Source organism: Salmo salar, chromosome 16 (assembly GCF_965601325.2).
Source record: "Salmo salar chromosome 16, fSalSal1, whole genome shotgun sequence".
In the NCBI taxonomy this organism is placed as follows: Eukaryota; Metazoa; Chordata; class Actinopteri; order Salmoniformes; family Salmonidae; genus Salmo; species Salmo salar.
In genome coordinates, this window is record NC_138306.1 from 3,554,677 (window position 1) to 3,575,539 (window position 20,863).

The 20,863-nt window shown below is 39.8% G+C and overlaps 1 protein-coding gene across 1 annotated transcript in view; it reads left to right on the forward strand.

Moving 5' to 3' along the window:
• The window catches only part of pf21a (PHD finger protein 21A), a 57,193-nt gene extending 37,805 nt beyond the window's left edge, over positions 1 to 19,388 (forward strand). The window contains 2 exon segments of the mRNA NM_001140956.2: positions 976 to 1,041; positions 19,004 to 19,388. Of these exon segments, the coding sequence (NP_001134428.1) occupies positions 976 to 1,041; positions 19,004 to 19,114 (177 nt within the window). The 3' untranslated portion in view covers positions 19,115 to 19,388.
• Positions 19,389 to 20,863: the final 1,475 nt, after the last annotated feature.

Consider the following 20,863-nt stretch of genomic DNA (forward strand, 5'->3'; position numbering starts at 1 on the left):
CACAGACGTTCCCAATCTAAGCCAGCTTGCTGTATTTGTGCGCTATGTGAAAGACGACGTGATAAAGGAAGATTTTTTTTATTTTGTAAGCCTCTTACGACAACAACGAAGGCAGCCGATGTGAAGAAACTTGTGGATGACTTCCTCAAAGACAACAATCTTTCGTGGGATATGGTTTCTGCAGTTTGTTCGGACGGAGCTCCAGTCATGCTGGGAAGAAAGTCTGGTTTTGGTGCGCTAGTGAAAGCCGATGCACCACACATCATTGTTACGCATTGTATTCTGCACAGGCATGCGTTGGCAACAAAAACCTTGCCTCCAAAACTGGCAGAAGTATTAAAAATTGTAGTGGAATGCGTGAACTATGACGCAAGCGTCCCACCTAGCCCATAGAGGTTAACACTTTTTTTGGTTATCGCATGATGCCAAATGTATTATTTCATAGTTTTTGATGTCTTCACTATTATTCTACAATGTAGAAAATGGGTGTCCAAACATGACTGGTAGTGTGTGTATGATTTGTTTGTGTGTATGTATGTATGTATGTATGTTTTATTTATATATATATTTCTCCAGACTATGCCAATAGCTCGTCCTAATATTATATATCTTAATTCCTTTATTATTACTGCCCTGTTGAATCTAGGAACACAAACATTTTCCCACACCGGCAATAGCATCTGATAAATGTGTATGCGACCAATAAAATGTGATTTGAAATGTTTCCACAAAATTGTGACTAGCTCCAAATGGTGTTTTGACACCTGGATAGTTTGATAAAATAAATGTTTGTACTGATTTCCGTTCATTTGGAGATGTATGTGCATGCATCAGTGTGGAGACATAAATATTCCAATTTGAAATAAAGTAGTTTTGGTTGAAATGAACCTAACTGCCATTTTAAGTGAACCTGGATGCAAATTATTGGAACTTGGTATGAAAGTGCCCTAAAAAGAGCTTTGCCTTCCTTTGCAGAATGCTGATCTGAAGAAGCAGCTCCATGAACTTCAGGCTAAGATCACAGCGCTTAGCGAGAAGCAGGTATTTCAGGAGATGATGCTGACACAACACAAGGCTGTCCCAGGTTGCCCTATATGAGAGCAGACACACCAATATTGATATGCGTTTGAAACGCATGATTTTTACAAATTAAAATGTGTAACAAGTTGGTCCTTTTAGACTCATTTGTTTCTTTAAACATCATATTCGAAGATACACACAAATGAATCATGCATGTTTAAATGTTTTTCGTTTTAAGGCTTTATAAATCCCAATGAGTAATTTGTCACTCCCTCTGTGCAGAGCTGTGTGCATGGGCAAGTGAACACGGAATAGACACGCACACAAACATACTGTTTACACGGCTAATGTCTTGTGATGGATGCTCTGAGACAAAAATGAAAGCACATTATTATTTGGAATGTGTGTTCTCTTCCCAATGTGCTCTGTCTCTGTTAGCAGTATTCTGCCCACTGTGAGACTCACCTAGTGTGACTTCCACAACGACTTGTTTTCCTGCTGCTTTCTCCATCCTGTCAAGGGAGCTGATTTAATCAGTGTGGTTTGTGACACACTGACTGTTCTCTGGAACAATTCAAAGAACCTGGAATATATTCAATATATAGAGTGGTGGCTCTTTTAGTTAAAGGGATACTTCGGGATCTACTTCCCCAGAGTCAGATGAACTTGTGGATCCCAGTTTTATGTTTCTGTCCAGTATGAAGGATCAGATACCCATAGACTTCCAGCCATTGCACTAGTTAGCATTGGCTTGCAATACTACCTCTAACATCCTTCATACTGGACACAGAGACTTAAAAATGGTATCCATGAGTTTTTCTGAGAGGGGTAGTAGATACTTTTTCTTGCCACTGTATGTGAACCCTTTGGAATTACCTGGATTTCTGCATAAATTGGTCATCAAATTTGATCTGATCTTCATCTAAGTCACAACAATAGACAAACCTAGTGTGCTTAAAATAACACACATTATTGTATTCAATATAGACAAGAAAAATACATAATTTAAACATTCACAGTGTAGGTTGGAAAAAGTATGTGAACGTCTAGGCTAATGAGTTCTCCAAAATCAAATTGGCGTCAGCTAACCTGGAGTCTAATCAATGAGACGAGATTGGAGATGTTGGTTAGAGCTGCCTTGCCCTTTATAAAAAATACTTACAAAATCTGAGTTTGCTATTCACAAGAAGCATTGCCTGATGTGAACCATGCCTCAAACAAAAGAGATCTCGGAAGACCTAAGATTAAGAATTGTTGACTTGCATAAAGCTTGGAAGGGTTACAAAAGTATGACTAAAAGCTCAATGAGGTTAAGAAGAATCCTAGAGTGTCAGCTAAAAACTTAAAATAAATCTCTGGAACATGCTAACATCTCTGTTGACGAGTCTACGATTCGTAAAACACTTAACAAGAATGGTGTTCATGGGAGGACACCACAGAAGAAGCCACTGCTCTCCAAAGAAAACATTGCTGTGCATCTGAAGTTTTCAAAAGTGCACCTGAATGTTCTACAGTGCCACTGGAAAAATATTCTGTGGGCGGATTAAACTAAAGTTGAGTTGTTTGGAAGGAACACACAATACTATGTGTGGAGAGAAAAAAGGCACAGCACACCAACATCAAAACCCCATCCCAACTGTAAAGTATGGTGGAGGGAACATCATGGTTTGGGCTGCTTTGCTGCCCCAGGGCCTGGACATCTTGCTATCATCGACGGAAAAATGAATTCCCATGTTTATCCTAACATTCTCCTGCAAAATGTATTGATATCTGTCCGCCAGTTGAAGCTCGACAGATGGGTGATGCAACAGGACAACGACCCAAAACACAGTAGTCCTGACCTCAACCCGATTTGAGATGCTGTGGCATAACCTTGAGAGCTGTTCACACCAGACATCCCAAGAATATTGCTGAACTGAAACAGTTTTGTAAAGAGGAATGGTCCAAAAATTCCTCCTGACCGTTGTGCAGGTCTGATCCGCAACTACAGAAAATGTTTGCTTGAGGTTATTGCTGCCAAAGGAGGGTCAACCAGTTATTAAATCCAAGAGTTCACATATACTTTTTCCACCCAGCACTGGAAGTGTTTACACTGTGTGATTTAATAAATACATGAAAACGTATACTTGTTTGTGTTATTAGTTTAAGCAGACTGACTATTGTTGTGACCTAGATGAAGATCAGATAACATTTCCTGAACAATTTCTTTCAGAAATCCAAAGGGTTTACATACTTTTTCTTGCCACTGTAAATGGCCTAATTGCAAAAATCACAAAGTATCCCTTTTACGATCCAGGCTGTATCACATCCGGCCGTGATTGGGAGTCCCATAGGGCGGCGCACAATTGGCCCAGCGTCGTCCAGGTTTTGCTGGGGTAGGCCGTCATTGTAAATAAGAATTTGTTCTTAACTGACTTGCCTAGTTAAATAAAGGTGGGAAAAAATTTTTTTAGTGTTGGGCTGTCACTGGAAAATAATTGGATCTTGGTTGACCGAAAGTTGTCTGTTCTTTCGACCAATCTAAGATGTATTTTTCCTTATGTAGACACACCTTTAATAAACTCAACTATATGCATTGAGCTTGTCTGAGGGTTTAAGTGCACTGTGTGATGAAATAAGACACACATGACTCAAAAGAGGGAGCCAGAGATCAAGATAACCAGAAGAAAAAAATCCAATTTGTAAGTCGCTCTGGATAAGAGCGTCTGCTAAATGACTTAAATGTAAATGTTAACCTGACCCAATCATCCTTCTCCTGCTGGCTTTCTAACGTTACACTCCTGAAGTTGCTGGTAATAAGCTACACGAGTAGTCGGCAACTTTTTCTCACATGGAATGCCAATTTATCTTACCATATCCACTGATCTGCGTGCCAGTTATGGTTTTCATATGCACATTTTTATGGAACAGTTTATTTTATAATGACGTCTTCTTATCAAAATCATTGTCGTGTTTAATCAAAATTAGATCCAAATGAAAATGATTCAAACCTAAAATAACTTATATTGCCATCTATGTAAAAATAGCCTACATTAAAGCCAACAAATAAAAACATTACAGCCTGCAGGCAGAAAATATCCTGATTTAATAGAGAGAATGATTTATTTAAGTTTTTTTTTATATCTTTCATCACATTCCCAATGGGTCAAAAGTTTGCATGCTACCAAATACTAATTGAGTGTATTGCCTTTAAATTGTTTAACCTGGGTCAAATGTTTCGGGTATCCTTCCACAAGCTTCCCACAATAAGTTGGGTGAATTTTGGCCCATTCCTCCTGACAGAGCTGGTGTAACTGAGTCAGGTTTGTAGGCCTCCTTGCTCGCACATGCTTTTTCAGTTCTGCCCACAAATGTTCTATGGGATTGAGGTCAGGGCTTTGTGATGGCCACTCCAATACCTTGACTTTGTTGTCCTTAAGCCATTTTGCCACAACTTTGGAAGTATGCTTGGGGTCATTGTCAATTTGGAAGACCTATTTGTGACCAAGCATCACCTTCCTGACTGATGTCTTGAGATGTTGCTTCAATATATCTACATTTTCCTTTCTCATGATGCCATATATTTTGTGAAGTGCACCAGAGCCCGGATCTCAACCACATTGAGCACGTCTGGGACCTGTTGGATCGAGGGGTGAGGGCTAGGGCCATTCCACCCAGAATGCAGCTGGTGGCCACACCAGATACTTACTGTTACTTTTGATTTTGACCCCACCTTTGTTCAGGGACACATCATTCCATTTCTGTTAGTCACATGTCTGTGGAACTTGTTCAGGTTTTCTCAGTTGTTGAATCTTATGTTCATGAAAATATTTGCACATTTTAAATTTGCTGAAAATTAACACAGGTGACAGTGAGAGGACATTTCCTTTTTTATTTATTTATTTATATATATATATATATATATATATATATATATATATATATATATATATATATATATATATATATATATATATATATATATTACACACACACACCTTTAAAAAATATATATTTCCTTTATTACCCTACCTACCCTCCCCCAATTGGAGCAAACTAGTCAACAACAATGCTTTAGGCCTTTACCTCCAGCTTATACATACTATATGCATTTTATGGACAGTCTATTTTACAATAGTTTTATTTTGTTTGTTTTTAACTCTTGTCCTTCCTCTACCCTCAACCTCTCCCATATATTTATGATGTCCATCCGGTTTGATTTCCTTTTGCCAAACAATTTCCTAACCTATATACGTTTTACGGGCACAGTACACATTAGTTATCTTGTTGTTATTAGTCTCAACCTTCAGCTTCATTCAACCCCTCCCATCTGTCTCTTAACACTATCCATATTGGATTTCTATTTGCCATGTTTTTCAACTGTGCTGTGATGTTTCACAGAAGCTCTGAACCTTTCCATTCTCATTGTTTCTACAGATTGTAAATTGAAAATATTTTTCGTTGCTAAAAGTATTATATTATTTATCGATTGACTATGACTTTTCAGATCGCCCATTAGTGCTATCTGCAGGGTTAGCTCCAGGTAAATATTGCAATTCTTAAGCCATTCCTGGACCTGTGACCAAAAACAAGCTATATATGGACAATACCAAATCAAATGATCTAATGTTTCTGCCTCTTCGCAGCAAAATCTGCAGAGCTGGGAAGGTTGTATTCCCCCATATAAATAACATTCTGTTGGTTGCAGGAATTCTGTATTATAATTGATATTGAAAAATTCTGCGTTTTGAATCCTGCGTCGTTTTGCGTATCAGTTCATAAACCATGTGCCATGGAATCGGTACGTCAAAAAATCTAGGGCCAACAGACAAGTTCCTTACTTTTTGAGTGAAATACAGAATCGTTTCGTATTTTATCGAACGGGTGGCAACCCTAAGTCTAAATATTGCTGTTACATTGCACAACCTTCAATGTTATGTCATAATTATGTATAATTCTGGCAAATGAATTACGGTCTTTCCGCCATTCCTCCATTTCCTCCATTTTTTAAAAGTTTTTCCTCTAACTTACTCTGAGCCTCTATGGTACAGCTTTTATTGCTATCAATCTGTTCTGTTAGATCTTCTATTTCCTTTGTAAGTATGGACTCCTTTGACCTAACTTGCTTTTGTTTTAGAGATGAGTACTGAATTCCATGACCTCTAAATGCACATTTAAAAGTGTCCCATACAATAAGCGGATTTGCTGTACCTATGTTATGTCGGGAAAAATTCAGTTATAAATTCCTCTGTCCTAGTTAAAAACAAGTTATCATCCAATAGGCTTTTATTCAATTTCCAATATCTTCGCCCACGTGGAAATTCAGTAAGAGTAATGTATATGCCAATTATCTGATGGTCCGACCACATTCTATCCCCTTTCAATTAGAGCTGGGCGATTTTATATTGAGTTTTTTCAATATAATCAAGTTTGTTTTGCGCGATATGGAAAATGCCTGTATCGCAAGAATCGAGGTTCTGTTATAATGTTGTGACGATTTACAAATGCAGCATCTCACTGTCTCTTCTCTGTCAGCCCAGTGTTGAATCATGTCCCAATTGCTTGACAACACATGCACAGAGGTTACCCACCAATCACAACCCTAGACAGCCTTTCACAAATTGTAACCATGCTGAAGAAGTGTAGCGGCGGTAAGAGTTCCACCAAAATGGAAAGCGATGAAGCCAACTCAGCCTCTCGTGAGGATGAAATCAACCCCAAAAAGGGCAGCAATGTTTTTTAGTAATATGCATTTTTAGTGAAATGTATGAAATGTATGCATTCACTACTGTAAGTCGCTCTGGATAAGAGCGTCTGCTAAATGACTAAAATGTAAATGTAAAATGTTCAGGTTTAAGAGGTCTGCTGTTCAGCAAACAAATGTCCTGTGCAAAATGTGTCTAAAGACAATTGCTACGAAAAGCAGCAGCACAACCAACCCCTTGCATCACCTGCAACTGAAACATGCGGTGGAATGGGAGGAATGCGTGAGACTACGCAATGCCGATTCCAGTCGCCCGATTCCCAAAATGTCTGCTAAAAGACAAACTACCATAGCTGTATCCTTTTCAAACATAATCGCTTATGACAAGAAAAGTTTGAGGTGGAAGGAGATAACGGATGCAGTGACCAATTACATAGCGAAAGACATGGTTCCAATCTTTACAGTAGAAAAGCCAGCCTTTAGAAATCTGCTAGGTACAGTTGACCACAAATATCAGCTGCCAAGCCGCAAGTATTTCACGGAAGAAGCCCTGCCGCGATTATACACTGCTACCCGCGAAAGAGTCGCAGAGAAGCTGGCTAGTGTTTCTTATTAGAGCCGTAACTAAGTTTGACAGTCCACTACATAAATGAAGACTAGAAATTGCAAAATGTCTGCCTCCGGACATCTTATTTCCCTGATGGTCATACGGGTGAAGTAATAGCCCAGGGTCTCAAAGACTCTCTGGCATCGTGGAAGATGAGCGAATACTGACAGGTGTGCATGACAACTGACAGCGGGAGCAACATGATAAAAGCATTGCGCTTGAACAACTGGACCCGCCTGCAGTGCTTTGGGCACAGGCTTCACCTCGCCATCGGTAAGTGTGACATTGGATAATTAAAGTGCATTCAAAAAGGTTATGTTCAGGCCAGCTGTAGGCTAATGTATTAGTACAGGGTTATATCCTGCCTGTTTGGCCCTGTCCGGGGGTATCATTGGATGGGGCCACAGTGTCTTCTGATCCCTCCTATCTCAGCCTCCAGTATTTATGCAGCAGTAGTTTATGTGTCGCGGGGCTAGGGTCAGTCTGTTACATCTGGAGTATTTCTCTTGTCTTATCCGGTGTCCCGTGTGAATTTAAATATGCTCTCTCTAATTCTCTCTTTCTGTCTTTCTCTCGGAGGACCTGAGCCCTAGGACCATGCCTCAGGACTACCTGCATGATGACTACCTGGCATGATGACTCCTTGCTGTCCCCAGTCCACCTGGCTGTGCTGCTGCTCCAGTTTCAACTGTTCTGCCTGCGGCTATGGAACCCTGACCTGTTCACTGGACGTGCTTGTTGCACCCTCGACAACTACTATGATTATTATTATTTGACCATGCTGGTCATTTATGAACATTTTAACATCTTGACCATGTTCTGTTATAATATCCACCCTGCACAGCCAGAAGAGGACTGGCCACCCCTCATAGCCTGGTTCCTCTCTAGGTTTGTTCCTAGGTTTTTGGCCTTTCTAGGGAGTTTCTCCTAGGGAGTTTTTCCTAGCCACCGTGCTTCTTTCACATGCATTGCTTGCTGTTTGGGGTTTTAGGCTGGGTTTCTGTACAGCACTTTGAGATATCAGCTGATGTACGAAGGGCTATATAAATACATTTGATTTGATATAGTAGTTGTGTCATTCTGCCAATCCAATAGCAAATAACCACAGGCTGTTTTAATAATAACAACAAATTAACTAATTAATGCATTTTAAATCAAATTATTATATAAGTGACATATTCAAATGGCTAGTGGTCAAACATTTCTAAACAATAGAATAGAAGTGTGGGTGTGTGTTGTTAATTTGTGTTGCACAAATAGGCTTTGAGGCCTTGTATATTTTTTAACATTTTAATTAAGAAAATTAAATTAAGAATTATGTCTTGGCCTTTTTTAAATTTGTTTAGAGAAAAATAAGAAATCGAGATTAGAGGTCGACCGATTATGATTTTTCAACACCGATACCGATTATTGGAAGACCAAAAAAAGCCAATACTGATTAATCAGACGATTTTTAAAAATAAAATAAAAAATAACAAAATGTATATATTTGTAATAATGACAATTACAACAATACTGAATGAACAATGAACCCTTTTATTTTAACTTAATATAATACATAAAATCTATTTAATCTCAAATAAATAATGAAACATGTTCAATTTGGTTTAAATAATGCAAAAAAACAGTGTTGGAGAAGAAAGTAAAAGTGCAATATGTGCCATGTAAAAAAGCTAACGTTTAAGTTCCTTGCTCAGAACATGAGAACATATGAAAGCTGGTGGTTCAATATTCCCAGTTCTTCAATATTCCCAGTTAAGAAGTTTAGGTTGTAGTTATAGGAATTATGACTCGTTGACTATTTCTCTCTACCATTTGTATTTCATATACCTTTGACTAATGGATGTTCTTATAGGCACTTTACTATTGCCAGCCAAATCTCGGGAGTTGATAGGCTTGAAGTCATAAACAGCGCTGTGCATCAAGCATTGCTAAGAGCTGCTCGCAAACGCGGTAAAGTGCTGTTTGAATGAATGCTTACGAGCCTGCTGTTGCCTCCCACCGCTCAGTCAGACTGCTCTGTCAAATGTCAAATCATAGACTTAATTGTAATACACACATAAATACGAGCCTTTGGTCATTAATATGGTCAAATTCGGAAACTATCATTTCGAAAACAAAATGTTTATTTTTTCAGTGAAATACAGAATCGTTTCGTATTTTATCGAACGGGTGGCAACCCTAAGTCTAAATATTGCTGTTACATTGCACAACCTTCAATGTTATGTCATAATTATGTATAATTCTGGCAAATTAATTACGGTCTTTGTCAGGAAGAAACAGTCGCAACGAGCCAGGCGGCCCAAACTGTTGCATATACCCTGACTCTGCTTGCACTGAACGCAAGAGAAGTGACACAATTTCCCTTGTTAATATTGCCTGCTAACATGCATTTATTTTAACTAAATATGCAGGTTTAAAAAAATATACTTCTGTGTATTGATTTTAAGAAAGGCATTGATCTTTATGGTTAGGTACATTTGTGCAACGAATGTGATTTTTTTCGCGAATGCGCTTTTGTTAAATCATCACTCATTTGGCGAAGTTGAAGTAGGCTGTGACTCGTTGATAAATTAACAGGCACCGCATTGATTATCTGCAACACAGAACAAGCAAGTTAACCTAGTAATATCATCAACCATGTGTAGTTAACTAGAGATTATGTGAAGATTGATTTTTTTATAAGATAAGTTTAATGCTAGCTAGCAACTTACCTTGGCTCCTTGCAGCCACAAGGTCCTTTTGACGCTGCACTCGCGTAACAGGTGGTCAGCCTGCCATGCAGTTTCCTCATGGATTGCAATGTAATTGGCCATAATCGGCATGCAAAATTGTTGTCAATTACCGATTGTTATGAAAACTTGAAATCGGCCCTAATTAATCGGTCATCCTCTAATCGAGAATTGAATCGTCCAAACCTTTGAAAAAAAATTGAGATATTACTTTTATTCCATATCGTCCAGCCCTACTTTCAACACTTTTTAAAACACTTTTGGTGCCAACGAGAATGACATAAGAAAGAAGTCAAGATGACTAGCTTGATTGAGCCTCCGCCATGTATATCTCACTAGGTCAGGATATTTAAGCCTCCATATATCTATTAGTTCCAATATATCCGTGACATTCATGATTTCCTTAAGAGCATGAGGGTGCTAGTATGTAATGTGATTTCCTTTGCGGTCCATTTAGGAATTTAAAACAGTATTATAATCTCCCACCATAATAGTCTTGTATTGCTTGTAGGATTGATAATTTGTTATATATATTTTCAAAGAAGCGTTGATCATCATTATTTGGTCCGTAAAGGTTAATGAGCCATAATCTGTTTCAGGTCCAATAACATATTTAAAATAATCGATGTACCTTGTGGATCTGTTTGGACAATTTGCACATTCGGATCAAAATTACTGTTAATTAATATCGTCACCCCTTTTGAGTTTCCCCAAATTGTTTATTTACTAACTAACTAAATAATTGCACATAATTACATAAACACACACACAGAATACTTTACACATTGATTGCTACATAATGCAATGAAAAGTCCCTTGTGGACTGAACCCAATATGACGGCTTGGTAGACAATGGAAAGGGGTGGTTGACAGAATGCACCCACTACATACATACAGCTGAGAACTATGCTCATGGAAATGCGAATACTTTGCAGATGAAGTACTTAAACAGCTGCAGACTGAATGTTCCTGTGTAGTCTTCATTTTCTTCACTCAAGAAAGTTTCAGATTGTCTAGCCATTCCGTACCTTTCAGCTCACACTGTTGGTCTCGCTGGCCTATAGAGTGGTAACCATTTCATTGTGGGACGCACGTCCTCACGTTCTCTGGTCTTTAGTTTTGTAGATTTCGTGACATTGTCCGCTTGCTTGGTCTCTAGTTTTAAACCATTTCTCAGCCATGTAGCCACCGCTTCACGCTGTCTGGTCTAATGTACATTTTCATTAGAAGTGGGTTTTATTGCGAAAAGTGGGCATTCCATGACACCGACATAATGTCTGTGCTCACGTAGGTGTGGTCGCTGACTGGGTAAGACTTTACATGAAAAACAATTCTCTCATTTATAAGGCTAACATCACGTTGAATCTTTTCACAAATAGTTTAATATTTAATCATATAAGTTCCCAAACATTTGGATGTGAATCTGATCACTGGGAAATATACGCATTCAGAGATGTTGTTATACTGTCCTTAGTTACATCACAAATTAGAACAAATTCGACAGGATTGTTTAAGCCCCCCTCCATTTCCAACTGTTTGGATTACAGAAATATTGTTTCACTATTCAACCTTTTTTATTTTACTGTTTTGGTGGGAGGAATCTCCTTGTAAAAGAGGTTTCTTCCCCTCAATCCTGCCAATTGGGGGGGGGGGGGGGAATCTGGCACCTATGATTCTCACCCAAAAGGGCAAGTCATGACACATCCTTACCCCCTTGCAACAGATGTGGGATACACACACACACACTCAACCCCTTTCCCCCACACTCAACCATAAGCTCAGGTTGTTACATCCCAGATCCCAACTCAAGAAAATACCTGATTTATGATCGAATATACAGTTACAGCTGTTTGAGAAAGCATGCAAGATTGTGCAAAAATGTGAAAAAATATGCCATTGTCAAGTCCAAGGTGGAGATCAGATCCACCCCGCTTCCCTGAAACACAGACGCTGGTCCCCCGTTTGTGACCATTTCCCCAAACATCTCTGTGCAGTCAGACCTTTGATTATTTTGTGCCACCAGGGCCACAATAGTATGACCCCTATCTTACTGCAGCTAGTGTTGCCGGCACTGCCACTTCCTTGGTGGAGGCACCCCACCGGAATCCCCACCGGCTAGGTACAAGGTCGTCAAGATTCTCATTAGCAGCTTTGAGAATTTCCTTGTATATTATGCTCTCCCATCAGGGGGCTTTGGCTTTGTAGGAGCAACCTTGCCAGGCAGGCTCAGTAGGTCTCTGACCGCATTTATCTTTCTGTTTTGGCTACATATAGGCAGCTTACAGCAAGCCCGTAAAACAGATAGCGACTTCTCTTTAGTGTATGGGTCATTCAGGTGGGTGTCTACGGTATAGGGTTGTGGACCATTCCCTCATCATAGGACAATAAATAAATTAGATGTATAATTCATTTTCAAATGTATATCCCTCATCTGCACAAAATTGAAAGCTCTCTCTCACAACCCTTGCTCACAGACACACATTGGTTCTGGGATATGCAACCATTTCCTTTGTCACTCACTTAGCGCCACACTTTTCCAAACATCAAAAACGCACATCACACCACAGCAGTAAACATATACTTTGCACACGAATAGCCGCCCACTTTGAGCAAGAAATCGTGAATGTATTTACGTGAAATACCTGGGTTCGCCGGGCATGTCTCGGTGAATGGGGCAGCCTTGGAAATGGGTTTGGGCCCTTTCGCAGCACGCTTGTAAGGCTCTGTTTCAAGCAGACCAACATAGTCCCTGTGCCCAAGGAAGCGAAGGTAACCTGCCGAAATGATTACCGCCCCGTAGCACTCGCATCGGTAGCCATGAAGTGCTTTGAAAGGCTGGTAATGGCTCACATCAACAGCATCATCCCGGATACCCTAGACCACAGATCCACAGATGACGCAATCGCACTCCACACTGCCCTTTCCCACCTGGACAAGAGGAACACCTATGTGAGGTTGCTGTTTTTTATTTATTTACCTAGGCAAGTCGGTGAAGAACAAATTCTTATGTTCAATGATGGCCTAGGAACAGTGGGTTAACTGCCTTGCTCAGGGGCAGAAGGACAGACTATTACCTTGTCAGCTCAGGGATTCGATCTTGCAACCTTTCGGTTGCTAGTCCAACGCTCTAACCACTAGGCTACCTGCTGCCCCATGTTCATTAACTTCAGCTCAGTGTTCAACACCATAGTACGCACAAAGCTCATCACTAAGCTTAGGACCCTTGGACTAAACACCTCCTTTTGCAACTGGATCCTGGACTTCCTGATGGGCCGCCCACAGGTGGTGAGGGTAGACTACAACACATCTGCCATGCTGATCCTCAACACTGGGGCCCCTCAGGGGTGCGTGCTTAGTCCCCTCCTGTACTCCGTGTTCACCCACGACTGCGTGGCCAAACACGACTCCAACACCATTACGTTTGCTGATGACACAACAGTAGTAGGCCTGATTACCGACAACGATGAGACAGCCTATAGAGAGGTCAGAGACCTGGCAGTGTGGTGCCAGGACAAAAACCTCTCCCTCAATGTGAGCAAGACAAAGGAGCTGATCGTGGACTACAGGAAAAGGTGGGCCTAACAGGCCCCCATTATCATCAACAGGGTGTAGTGGAGTGAACTACAGTGGTTCCTCCTTTAAAAGTTGTGTCATACTGCAGCACACATTGCGGGCTGCAGCAGCATCCTATGGCACGTTATTTAATTGTCAGACATTCTTTACATTAATGCAAGTTAGTGCTAGGTTGACCACCAGAGGGCATCTTTGAGAAGCATTTGATACTCTGCCTTATTGGCATTACTAGGGAATTTAAAACCTTTTTTGTAATAACATAGTACATGGGATTGAGTTTAAGAAATTTGGCTTAATTAATTTGATTAATATTATGGTGTTTCTATTCTGAGAATATTTTTAAACGAAACCCTCAGGGTTTCCATTAGGATGGATTGGAAAATATTGCGCTGTACAACGTGGTGGTCAGGAGTAGGCGACAACATAAGAGGATTGGAGGATTCTAAATTAATTTCTAAGTGGCATAACATTTCCTCACCCTAATTGTAGTGTTACCAATACTCATTTCACCTATGGTAGGCCTACAGGGTATCTAAAAAAAAAAATTCAATGATTTGATTCTCCGCCAATAATAAATTAATATCTAAGGGGCATTTTCCGTTAGGATCTGTGAGAACATCTGAGAATATTTAAGGGGCTTTTATATCATTCTAAATGAATTAATAATAATAATAATTGCTTTGTTGAAAAAGTAAGGATATTTTGGAGATTGCATTTTCTTTTAACCTAGAGGGAGCGAGAAAGGCAATTCTTCAACATGGGGTGAGACATTCTCACTAATTTGTAAATAAAGCCAGTTTGTTATTTAGAACTATTTATTTCTAGAGAAACCTAACTTGATTATTTAGCAGAGATCACTTTCTTATATTCAGTCAACACATATTTTAAGAATATCATGGAATATTTGAACATTTTAGTTTCTCCATGCTTGTCTTGGAGCAATGCGAAACAGTGCTGAAATAGACGTCCACAGCGGGAAGGCTATACACGTATATAACGATATTTTGGAGATTATTTTGTTTCCAAAAAAACGAAAGGGAGCAATTGTAATCTGAATAAAGGCCAAAATAATATTTATAAGGGCCAAAATATAGCCCTGCTAATAGCCATAATGATGCTGTACAATGTGACCATGTGTGTTTGAAATAGTTTTCCAGTAAGCAACAATGTTTGCATTCATTAGACAACTTTGTTCCAATAATTCTGTAATTCAGTGATATTTATTCCCATAGTAATTCATTATGGATCCATAACTAAATCAACATCTGCATTTTTAAAGAGTATTTTTATCATTATTTTATTAACCTCTATGGGCCAGTGTAATCCCGTGGCGCGATATTCAAATACCTTAGAAATGCTATTACTTCAATTTCTCAAACATATGACTATTTTACACCATTTTAAAGACAAGACTCTCGTTAATCTAACCACACTGTCCGATTTCAAAAAAGGCTTTACAACGAAAGCAAAACATTAGATTATGTCAGCAGAGTACCCAGCCAGAAATAATCAGACACCCATTTTTCAAGCTAGCATATAATGTCACAAAAACCCAGAAGACAGCTAAATGCAGCACTAACCTTTGATGATCTTCATATGATGACACCCCTAGGACATTATGTTATACAATACATGCATGTTTTGTTCAATCAAGTTCATATTTATATCAAAAAACAGCTTTTTACATTAGCATGTGACTAGCATGTGACTAGCATTCCCACCGAACACTTCCGGTGAATTTACTAAATTACTCACGATAAACGTTCACAAAAAGCATAACAATTATTTTAAGAATTATAGATACAGAACTCCTCTATGCACTCGATATGTCCGATTTTAAAATAGCTTTTCGGTGAAAGCACATTTTGCAATATTCTCAGTAGATAGCCCGGCATCACAGGGCTAGCTATTTAGACACCCAGCAAGTTTAGCACTCACCAAAGTCAGATTTACTATAAGAAAAATGTTATTACCGTTGCTGTTCTTCGTCAGAATGCACTCCCAGGACTTCTACTTCAATAACAAATGTTGGTTTGGTCCCAAATAATCCATAGTTATATCCAAATAGCGGCGTTTTGTTCGTGCGTTCAAGACACTATCTGAAGGGTAAATAAGGGTGACGCGCCCGACGCGTTTCGTGACAAAAGAAATCTAAATATTACATTACCGTACTTCGAAGCATGTCAACCGCTGTTTAAAATCAATTTTTATGCCATTTTTCTCGTAAAAAAAGCGATAATATTCCGACCGGGAAAGCGTCTTTACGTTCAAAGAGAGAGAAAATAAAAACATCTCGTGCACGAGCCCCAGTCTGATGGTCCTCTGACAGGCCACTATCCAAACGCGCTAATGTGTTTCAGCCAGGGGCTGCCTCGATATCATTCAGCTTTTTCCCGGGTTCTGAGAGTCTATGGGAGCCGTAGGAAGTGTCACGTTACAGCAAAGATCCTCAGTCTTCAATAAACAGAGCCAAGATGAACAAGAACTTGTCAGACAGGCCACTTCCTGTAAGGAATCTTCTCAGGTTTTTGCCTGACATATGAGTTCTGTTATACTCACAGACACCATTCAAACAGTTTTAGAAACTTTGGGGTGTTTTCTATCCAAAGCCAATAATTATATGCATATTCTAGTTACTGGGCAGGAGTAGTAACCAGATTAAATCGGGTACGTTTTTTTCCGGCCGTGTAAATACTGCCCCCTATCCCCAACAGGTTAACAGATGTCACAGTATCCAACGAAGGTGGCGCCCCTCGGTCAGGCGGCGCTCGGCGGTCGTCGTCGCCGGCCTATTAGCTGCCACCGATTTATGTTTCTGTGTCTGTTGGTTTTGTCTGTCTATCCCGCACCTGTTTCGTGTCTGTCATTAGTGGAGGGTTATTTAGTGTGTATTTTCAGTTTGGGTTCTCTTGCGGGATTGTTTATTGTCCACTCAGGACAGTTGTGTGTTTGGCCTGTTTCGCTGGCATGTGTACAATTTATTGCCGGGCTGCGCCCCGTGCGCTTTTCTTCGTGTTTTCTTTTGGGAATGTGTTTCCCGGGCGGACCTATTTAAGCGCCCTGTGCCTTTCGGCTATTGTGTTTTGTTTCCCGTGGCATTAAAACACTGTTGCTCCGGGCCTCTGTCTCCTGCGCCTGATTCCGCATCTCCACTGGTCCTAGAATTCTGTGATAACAGAAGCATAAAGATGCTGATGAAGAAATACATTACTGTACAGTATATGCTTTTACATTTGGATAATAAAGCATTTTGAAGATATAAGCCACCTGCATTTGTTTATTTGGGAACTGTGCAGTCTGACAAGTAAACATAGCCTACAATACATATTGTAATAAACATAGGGAAAGTGTCTAATTCCTTACATAAGGGAGAGCAGTCCATGTCCAGACTTTCTCGGTGATCTCAAGTACCTTCAATAATGGCTGTACTAAAGAATGCGGATACGTGGGAGACTGGGGTTCAATTCCCCGACAGGGAGGAAGGAGTATGCTATCCTTGTAAATAAGAATTTGTTCTTAACTGATTCCATATGTGTTATTTCATAGTTGTGATGTCTTCACTAATATTCTACAATGTAGAAAATAGTAAAAATAAAGAAACATCCTGGAATGAGTAGGTGTGTTCAAACCTTTGACTGGTACTTGCTTAATTAATTTGATTAATATTATGGTGTTTCTATTCCAAGAAAAATAAAAAACCCTAGAAAATATGGCGCTGTACAACGTGATGGTCGGCAGTACAGTACTGGGCTGTTTAGCTAAAGAATCCCCGTGTCGTGCGTGGGCAGGGCACGCGTGCGACTGTGGTTCAATTCCCCGACAGGGAGGAAGGAGTAGGCTGTCCTTGTAAATAAGAATTTGTTCTTAACTTACTTCTCTAGTTAAATAAAGGTTACACTAAGAGCATTTAGGCACCCAAATGTTTTAAATTCTAGTCTAACCAATACCCAAATGGAGATTAAGTGAAAATAAAAATCTCATTGATTTATCAAGACCAGTCGCCATGCTTGTCTCAGAGCAGCGTGAAACGGTGCTAAAATAGTTGTATGCTTTTTCTTCAAATCCTATTGACGTGACTCTCCGCCAATAATTACATATGAAGGATTGGAGGATTCTAAATAAAAACCAAAAGCCGCCTCATGGGTCTCCCGGTGGCGGCCGGCACGGGTATCGAACCTGCATCAGCCAGTTATATAATATAGCTCTAGGCTCCGAAGAAATAGAGTCCAATTAAGCCCTCTTGTTGTTTGTAAAGTCAAATTAAAATGAAGATTATTGTTGAAATGAATTGCTCGACTGGTGTAAGTTTTCTCCATCTGTTGGTGTGCAACACTTGCATAACAAGTTTGCTATATTTTCCACACCAGCCACTGTTCACCTCCTATTGATTGCGCTGCGGTTGTCGCCATTTTTATTTTTATTTAACTAGGCAAGTCGGGTAAGAACAAATTATTTTATCCAAGGCGGCTTACCCTGGCCAAACCCAGATGACGCTGGGCCAATTGTACACCGCCCTATGGCACTCCCAATCACGGTCGGATGTGACAAAGCCTGTATTCAAACCAGGAACCGTAGTAATCCCTTTTGGACTGAGATGCAGTGCCTTAGAAAGGTCAGAAACATTTATTTGTTGCAAGTTGGGGGGGGGTTCACACCTAGCTCGGCTATTAGACAATTCTTTAGTAAAGGTTGAATAGTCTATTGTTCAGCTAATAGCCCTTCCTAGAAACATTGTTTGCAGAATTCACAGCCTGCTACAGTACGCTTGTGGAAAACAAAATGCCTCCAGCTGTCGAAACACTAAATATCTAAGGGGCTTTTATATAATTATAATGCAGGGTTAATGATGATAATAATAATACTTTTCCCCTTTTCCACTTAAATGGAAAGGGGGAATGGCCTGGATTGTTACTCCCATCTCGTTCCTCGCCCTCTTCCACATTTCATTGTCTGCCAGAGTGGCTCGCTTGCTGGCAGGATATGGCAGCACATTCAGTTGTGAGTCAAGAATACAGCATAGCAAGTTTGTATGAAGGTCTGGTTATTCACAGGCAATAGTAATATGCTCTAAACTGCTCTGGTGACAAACAAACTTTGCTGCCCTTTTTTCAATCGTCCACATGGCTGGGAGAACCTATTCAAGGTTGTAGAAACAATGTATTATTAGCTACAGTGCATTTGAACTCAATTGAGCTGCTAACGTAGCTAGCTAGTTTACATACTGTATAGATAGCTAGCTAAGTTAATTACATTGGACCAGCTACCTAACTTCATATTAGCTAGCTATCTTGATTATATTTGTATTTTATGATGACTGACCGTGTTGGAATAAAAAAAAAACAAAGCTTAATTATGCTCTCTCTCTATCCATCTGTCTCTCGTCTGCAGGTATGTTTTGATGTGAGAGAGGAAGCCAGTTCCATCATCGCCACCTCACCCGCTCTTAAGATAACCTTCGGGCCAACTGGGGGCCAAAGGCTGGCTAGGAGACACCGCTAGAGACACAGGCACTGTAGCACTGTATTTCATTAATCATATGCTGTATTTCATTAATCTGCTCCTCTGCTCTTACCTCTTTCCCTTTCTCTCTTCTACACCTCTCTTCCACCTCGTCTTTCTTTCTCTTTTTTTATAATGCACACCATATGTGCATTGAAGTGTACAGATTGAACTTGTATTTTAGAATATGATGTTACAATTATAATATTTATAATGCATGTATGTATTTATAACACCTGGATAATGAACTTTCAATAAAGTGTTTCACATTCCCCACTGGTTGAAATTAAGTATCTCTTTGAAATACTATCCTGTGTCCTCAGATTAATGCAGATGAAGGGAGTTAGATATGCATAGGAAGTGAAGTGTACTGTTTTTTTTTCTTCTCGCTATATATGAATTACAAATAAGCCTTTACTTAAATCATGTCTCTAGTCTATTGCATGTGTAATCATTGCAATGTGTAATCATTGATGTCCTAGGAGCAGGAGTGGTAAACACTGTTGAAGTGTATAAATGTAATACATACTTGCAGACACACCATCATTCAAAGAATGGAGTTTGATACACCTGGTATTGGATATGACTGAAAAAGAATGTCTCACAGAGATTCATACCTGAACCTCACCTTTATTTGCCAAGTAAGAGTACATGATCAGTGAATATATTCAATGTACAGGCTACAATGTGGGGATCTCATGCGTGGGAATAACTGCATGTATATAGGACTTGCATCCTTGGCACAATAAAGTTATTATATTCTACTCAATCAATAGACTTCATTAATGTCATTCAGTCTTGAAGTCAATACAACAACTATGATAGCTGAGGTTCATAGGTTCTGAACTAATATTCATACCACACGTTTTAGGGTCCATACGCAGATCGGCTACACATCCATAGGCATACATTTATTTTCATCCTCCACTACACAATAAGCAAGTAAATAGTTAGCTAGCGATGTTACTTCAGCTGCATTGCTTGGCAAGTATAAGCAAGGCAAGCTTACACAATTGTACATTCAATTTGCAGTAAATGCTTTAGCTAGCTAGATTCTTTACATCCACTGTTTCACAAGACGACAGCCTGGTTTGATGGTTTTCTCTGGAGTCCCTAAAACACTAAACAACACGAATTACAATTTCATACTCATATCATAACACTAGCTAGTTAGCTGGCTAATATTAGCTAGTCAGCTAACTTGCTAAATAGCGATTTTCGTAAATTAACTTTGTGACAAATAAATATGTTTGTCTCTACATTAACATATTCCTCTCAATTGTGCGTTTTTTGCTTGACTCGTTATGTTATAATTACTTACATTTGCTTCCACTGTAATGTTTTGTCAGCCATCTTTCCTGAAGAAAGTCACCAGGGACGGGGGGCTTGCGTCAAATTCGTCATTGGAACTACTCGATATGATTGGTCATATAAAAACCTTGGGACCCAAATGCATAATGAGTGCTCTAACTCCCCTTGCGGTGGTCTGGAGCAATGAAGCTGTGACGCTAGGTAACTCTAAGACCTGCGGTGTAAGCTCGCAACTTTTAAAGGAGGAACCACTGTATCATGGTCCAAACACACCAAGACAGTCGTAAAGAGGGCACGACAACACCTGTTCCACCTCAGGAGACAAAACATTTGGCATGGGTCCCCAAATCCTCAAAAAAAGTCTACAGCTGCACCATCGAGAGCATCCTGACCGGTTGCATCACTGTGGCAACTGCTCGGCAGTTGCTCGGTAAGGTG